Source organism: Delphinapterus leucas, chromosome X (genome assembly GCF_059928025.1).
Source record: "Delphinapterus leucas isolate spDelLeu-1000000601 "Yukka" chromosome X, BTC_Dleu_Yukka2, whole genome shotgun sequence".
Taxonomy (NCBI): domain Eukaryota; kingdom Metazoa; phylum Chordata; class Mammalia; order Artiodactyla; family Monodontidae; genus Delphinapterus; species Delphinapterus leucas.
This window is the reverse complement of record NC_143150.1, coordinates 59,780,480-59,786,479: the sequence shown is the minus strand read 5'-3', so window position 1 is coordinate 59,786,479 and position 6,000 is coordinate 59,780,480. Positions and strand designations below refer to the sequence as shown.

The following is a 6,000-nucleotide window of genomic DNA, read 5'->3' as shown; positions in this document are numbered from 1 at the left end:
AGAACGAAACACTAACGTTGAACATCTGAACATATTACATGACAGACTTTACATTAGGATGAGAAGTCATATTAATATGATATTTTCACATAATATCTTATTGGACCCAGGCCAGAAATACTTATAAACTTATCTCTTCCATAATTTAATAAAATTTCCCTGAACCTCAGAATTTCAAAGACTAAAAGGGCAAACCCTTTTTGCTAGGTGTCCTCACTACTTAGTAAATCTCAAATTATTTCCTGACCATTAAATGTGGAAGCTAGAGTAACTTCTTACAAAGAAGAGGCTACATGGGGCTATTATTGCAATTCTCTGGTTATTTCTGGTAGCCATTTGATGAGACTCTGGACAAAGTGTGATGAAGGGGAGTGTATGTATACACGTTTGTGCAAAGATGAAATAGGTAAATGAGACAAGTGTCTAATCACTTGAAGTGGTACATTTAATACCAAATTAATAATCTTACAGATCCTGTATGTTTAAATTATGAGCTCTTAGATAGGACTACACATATTTTGCAGGTCTCTGAGATAAATGAAAAGTAAGGATTCCCTTTTCTATCTGTGAGATCTATACCCAATCCTGTCCAGAATGCAAAGTAGTGTGGGTTTTCCCCTTACAATATTATACTCTAAAAAGAAAATGAGATAGGTGTACTAATAAGACAGTACCAGAATTAACATGTCCTAATTATGGGCAAGTAATTTTTGCCACATTCTAAAATTACATACCTCAGTATTTCCATGGATGAATCTTACTCTTCATATACTTTAGATAATTACTACCATGAGTGATATAAGTATTACCAGAAACAATATGTAAATAATGAAAAGTGTATGATGGTAATTTTGCATCCCTCTTACATGACTTTGGCTAAATGGTGTTGCTGTTGAACCTATTCCATATTTATAGTGTGTTAGATAAGTGCTGCCTTATTTCTTCCCCCCAAACTCCCACTTTAATTTCAGAATGACAAAAAGATGCTTACCAGATTCAGAAAACAAAGTGAACATCTTGAGCATGCTATTGACCGTGTTCTTGTCATGATATCGGAAAGAAGAAGGGCACGTACTCTACATGGCACTTATGAACAACCACCTTATAACATTCTTACTGCTGCTCTTGAACTGATTAATATGGTCAAGATGATACTAAACATTCTGGAAAGGTAATTCCTAATATGTGATCTGTAAAACTTTAAGATAGTTGCATTTTCCCCTCTTTTTCCTTCTTCAGAAAACTTCTGAATGAATTGGATTTTATTTCCACAGTATCTTTCAAAAACAGTTATAGGTTTTTATTGATGCTCTGAATATTTCCCTAGAATGAAGAACATTGTTATATAATTCACTTTAAATAATCCAATATTTGATCATCTGACATTTTATAGAAAAAAATCATTTTACAGAAAAATTATTTATTTTTACAAAGGATTCACTTTTCTACTGCTTCATTAGAAAGAGCACTTGTTTCTCTACAGTCTTTCAGGGATGCATGAAAGTTACAATAGAGTTTTAATTTACCACATCTGGGCAAAATAGTTTTTTTTCATATATATATATAAATTACATTAGGGATATTTTATAAACGAGTCAATCCTATTTTTAAAACTCTGTATTACTAAGAGAGGGCTACAGAAATCAAAGGCTAATGATTTCTAATCTTGTTTTGATAATAATCTGCAGGTAGTATATTAATATTTCAATTTTGAAATTGTCGTTTTTCTCAAAGACTATAGTCAACTCTATATCCTACACACAAATGAAGCATTATATGTATATTTATTTCTAGGCTGTTTTCTTCCCCTATTGGAAAGTATTACATCCCAAAGATAGAGAAATTAGATAGTAAAAGAGGGAAGCGTGCTTTTATGATCAATCAGCGAGGTATAAGAGGGAGAAGTCATGACACTTTTCTCCTCCCTCTTTGTTTGCTCTCTTACTGATTATCATTTCTTTTCATTGTAATTCATACTTGATTGACAAACCCATTTTGTTCACATAAAGAAGGGATGAAGTGACTGACCCACTTGTTCAAAAAATTTCAAATTGAATGGTAGAAGAAATTTAAGACATTCATCAGTTCCTCTACTTCCTCTCTTCTGAGCTCCTTACAAACATCTATCTGGTAACAAGCTTAGACAAAGGAAATAATGGAATCCTTGGAATAAATTCAACATAAAGGGAATAAGGAAAAGGATAATGGGCAGAAAGCAAAGATAGCTGCAGGACTGGGTAGTGGCAACAAAAAGTCCCCCAAAATGAATATAATCTGCTTCACTGATGTTTGATAATTCACAGTATTAAATTTTCTCATTTAATTAAAGTAGTCTCATTACAAAATTCATATCATGGTCTCAGTATTAAGAAGCACTCTTTGGTACAATTTCACTACATCACCAATTTGAGAGCTTTTTACTTTCATCACTGGAACCAGGGAAGACTAAACGGGGCTTATATTGCTCCTGCAATATTTTGTATTGAGTAGTCCTTAAGACAATTAGTCAGATTCCTCTTTCATAAATTATATAATCTATACAAAGTGACCTCATATAACAGCTTTTGAATATGGCAGATTTAAGGATCACCTTAGCATCTTCTTTTTCCAACTGCTTGAAGATTTTAAACTTCAGTTTACAACATAACAGATTTCCATAGTTCTTGCTTAAGAATTAGAGACTATTAATAAGAGTTATTCAAACTGAATACCATTTTACTAAGCTGAGCACTTATTGAACATTCTATATATTGTCTTTGAACACATAAAATATTATGAATGAAATACATTAAAAGAAACTAATGATGTGTTTTGCACTGGTCGTGGTTGCTATAAAACACCTTAGTACTTTTAAATTTCTTAGCTTTAATTGCTTTTGATTTTCCAAAGACCTCCTAGGAAAGTCCAAATACCTTGAAGATTGTGTCAGTGACTCATCTGGCTCATTTCTGATCAGAGTCACATAGATTTTAAGAATTATTGGTGTTCAGCCTAATTGCATTTCCTATGGATTAATTAAATTTCCCTTATCTGTGGGTCAAGTGGAGGAATTGGAGTATCAGTTGGAGAAATTGTTCCCTCTTTTCTCTCAAGTAATTGTGTCAGTGGGAAAAATAATCTCTATGGTTTACCCTAAAATTGGCCTAACCTCTGTGTTTCTAAAAGAAAACATGGGAAAGATTCTGTTAAAATGTACATTTTCCATTATTAGCATTAATATTTTATTTTTTTTCAAATTGTAATCCAAAATAGTAATTTATTTGATTTAATCAAATATATGATTTCAGGCCTAAAATTTATTTCAAATTTATTAGAAAGAAGGATAGAAAACTGGTGAGTCACCTTGGTGATAGAGATAATAAATATTTTTGAGAATTGAATTCAGGAGTTTAATCAAGATGTCATCATGATAAAAGAGGGAAACGTACTTATATGACCTCTTCCCAGGAACAGTTTCCTCTTCGTTAAATTTTCCTAAAAGATATTAAACTTTTTTGTGAGTTACTAGAACTTTTCAACTGAACTACAGTGTACAAAAAAATTGACTTTGCCAGCATTATAAGCTTCGATACAGATGAGACAGCTACATTTAAATTCTGCTTTATTAGTAATAGAATAAACATTTTAAGATTTATTATAAAAGTTATGGGTACTAAAACGTTCTTAATTATGGTACTAAATGGAAATCTTAATCTGTTCACAAGGATTTCTCTCAGTATGTTATATTTCCATTAGTCATTAAAATTTTAAGTGACTTGCTTATTTGAGGTAAACAGAATTTGTGACAAAATTTATTGAGGAGCTTAATGTAGTAGCTCAAGACCACTTATCAAAGCATAACTACCCAAGATTCTACTTGTAAGGAAATATAAATTGAGCATTTTTCACGTTAAGAATTAAGGGATAGTGTGGGGTGAGGTGGTAGGTCGGTTACCCAATATTTTCTTGCCTATTTGCTCATTTTTTTGGTCCAGAAATAAATAAGAAGGAAAAAACTGCCTAGGGAATTTTGCTCACAAGTTTCATACCCTGGACATAGTTACAAGAGATTATCCTATGGATCTGGCAGCTACTTTTGCCACATAAATTTATAAACTTATTATAAGAAGAGATTTGAATCATTGCCAATGCTCTTATGTGTTTTATAAATAGACTTCCAGAAAATGGCACTTTCATGTAAAAACCAGGGATTGTAATCTCCTAGGAATTTGGGGAAGGAGTTATAAATTACATTTTCTTGCTAATTCTTAAAACTAAAATTTCACTTCCCATGGGAGAGTAAATATGATTTCAGCATTTTAATGCTTGTTAATTTATTTTACAAATGACATTCTGAAAATTGTTCTCCATTTTTAGATTATAATGGTGATTATTTTCCAACAAAGTTATGTAGGTTTTATCACCTAATTCAAATTACTCCTTGTGATTACATGTCCTGCAAATCACAGAAGTCTAAGACTTATGCCAGACAAAAGTAATAAACCCAAAAGTTTTCCATTGGTTATAGTGTCCTAAGTAAAATATATCTTTTATTTTAATTTGTGGCAAATAAAATGAATTGCCAGATACAGCCAATCTATTTTTCAAGGGGTAGATAATCTACTTGTGGATTACATACTTAATTAATATTTGATACTTTTCCTTCTTCCTTTTGTTCTTTTCATGTAATCCTTTGTATAGTAAGCTAGCCAAGGAAAATTCAAAAGTTACCTACTCTGCCTTCCACCTATTGATAGCAACTTGACAACGGGAATAACTGCTGTAAATTGTGCACCTATCATCCTACCACTGTATTGAGGCCATAGATATATTACATTGATCATCTTCCATGTAAGCTTTCTGTTATTTTTTGATGTAACTTTGTGATGTTTAGAATTTAGCTGACCCTTGGCACTTTCACAAAGTGATCTAAAGCTTTACATACTATGGATTATAATTTTCACTTTCCTAAGGTATAAAGCTGTGGTACTCAGTGAAATTGATGGAATCTCTTTTCATCTTTCCCTGGCAGCCCTCCATTTGATTGCATGTCAGAATTTTCCAGTCTGAAAAAACACCTCATTAAACGTATTACATTACTGAAACATCTCTCTGAACAGGTAAGACATAGTTTTGTTGTACTGTTCTCCATATACCTCCATATGCGTTTATTCATCAAATCTTGTAATTTTATAGTTATATAAAATTACAGATATACAGTTATATAAAATTATAGATATACTATCTCCAATAGTACCTATATAAATTTTCTTTTCTTTAACATTTCCAGTGCCAACACTGAAATTCAGATCCATATTTTTTATATAGAGGTAGAATACTAGTATAGCTACTAACGGATTTGTCAACTCAAATCTCTTTTCTATTCAATTTAAATTTACCACTATTGTTTCATTATTCTAAAATAACTATTAAACTGATCAGAAACCTTCAAACTTTCACCACTGTCCAGGGAATGTAGGCTAAACTTGTTAAACTACCATTCACAACACTCCTTAGTCCATACTCATCTATTGTCTTATCCTCCTCTTTTATGTGATCCCTGAACTACCAGTAGGATCTTTTACTCATTCGTCCTTAAATGTTTCATGTATGATTTCATCTTTATTCTTTTTATCATAATATTTTCTCCACCTCAAATTTACTACCATGACTTCTTATCAAAGTAACACACTTATTTTATTTTATTTATTTATTTATTTATTTATTTAGTGGTACGTGGGCTTCTCGCTGTTGTGGCCTCTCCTGTTGCGGAGCACAGGCTCTGGACGTGCAGACTCAGCGGCCATGGCTCACGGGCCTAGCCGCTCTGCGGAATGCGGGATCTTCCCGGACCAGGGCACGAACCCGTGTCCCCTGCATCGGTAGGCGGACTCTCACCCACTGCGCCACCAGGGAAGCCCCAACACGCTTCTTTTAAAGGGTGGTTAGTTCATTCATTTATTTGTTCATACTTCCATTTATCCATTCATCAATCAAACAAGGTGACTCCATTCTTTTGTA

At 32.6% G+C, this 6,000-nt stretch overlaps 1 protein-coding gene across 1 annotated transcript in view; it reads left to right on the top strand.

Moving 5' to 3' along the window:
- The first annotated feature begins 361 nt into the window (after positions 1-361).
- LOC149744257 (uncharacterized) overlaps positions 362-6,000 on the top strand; it is a 342,635-nt gene continuing 336,996 nt past the window's right edge. Inside the window, 3 exon segments of the mRNA XM_089904917.1 lie at positions 362-373; positions 972-1,171; positions 5,012-5,099. Of these exon segments, the coding sequence (XP_089761043.1) occupies positions 362-373; positions 972-1,171; positions 5,012-5,099 (300 nt within the window).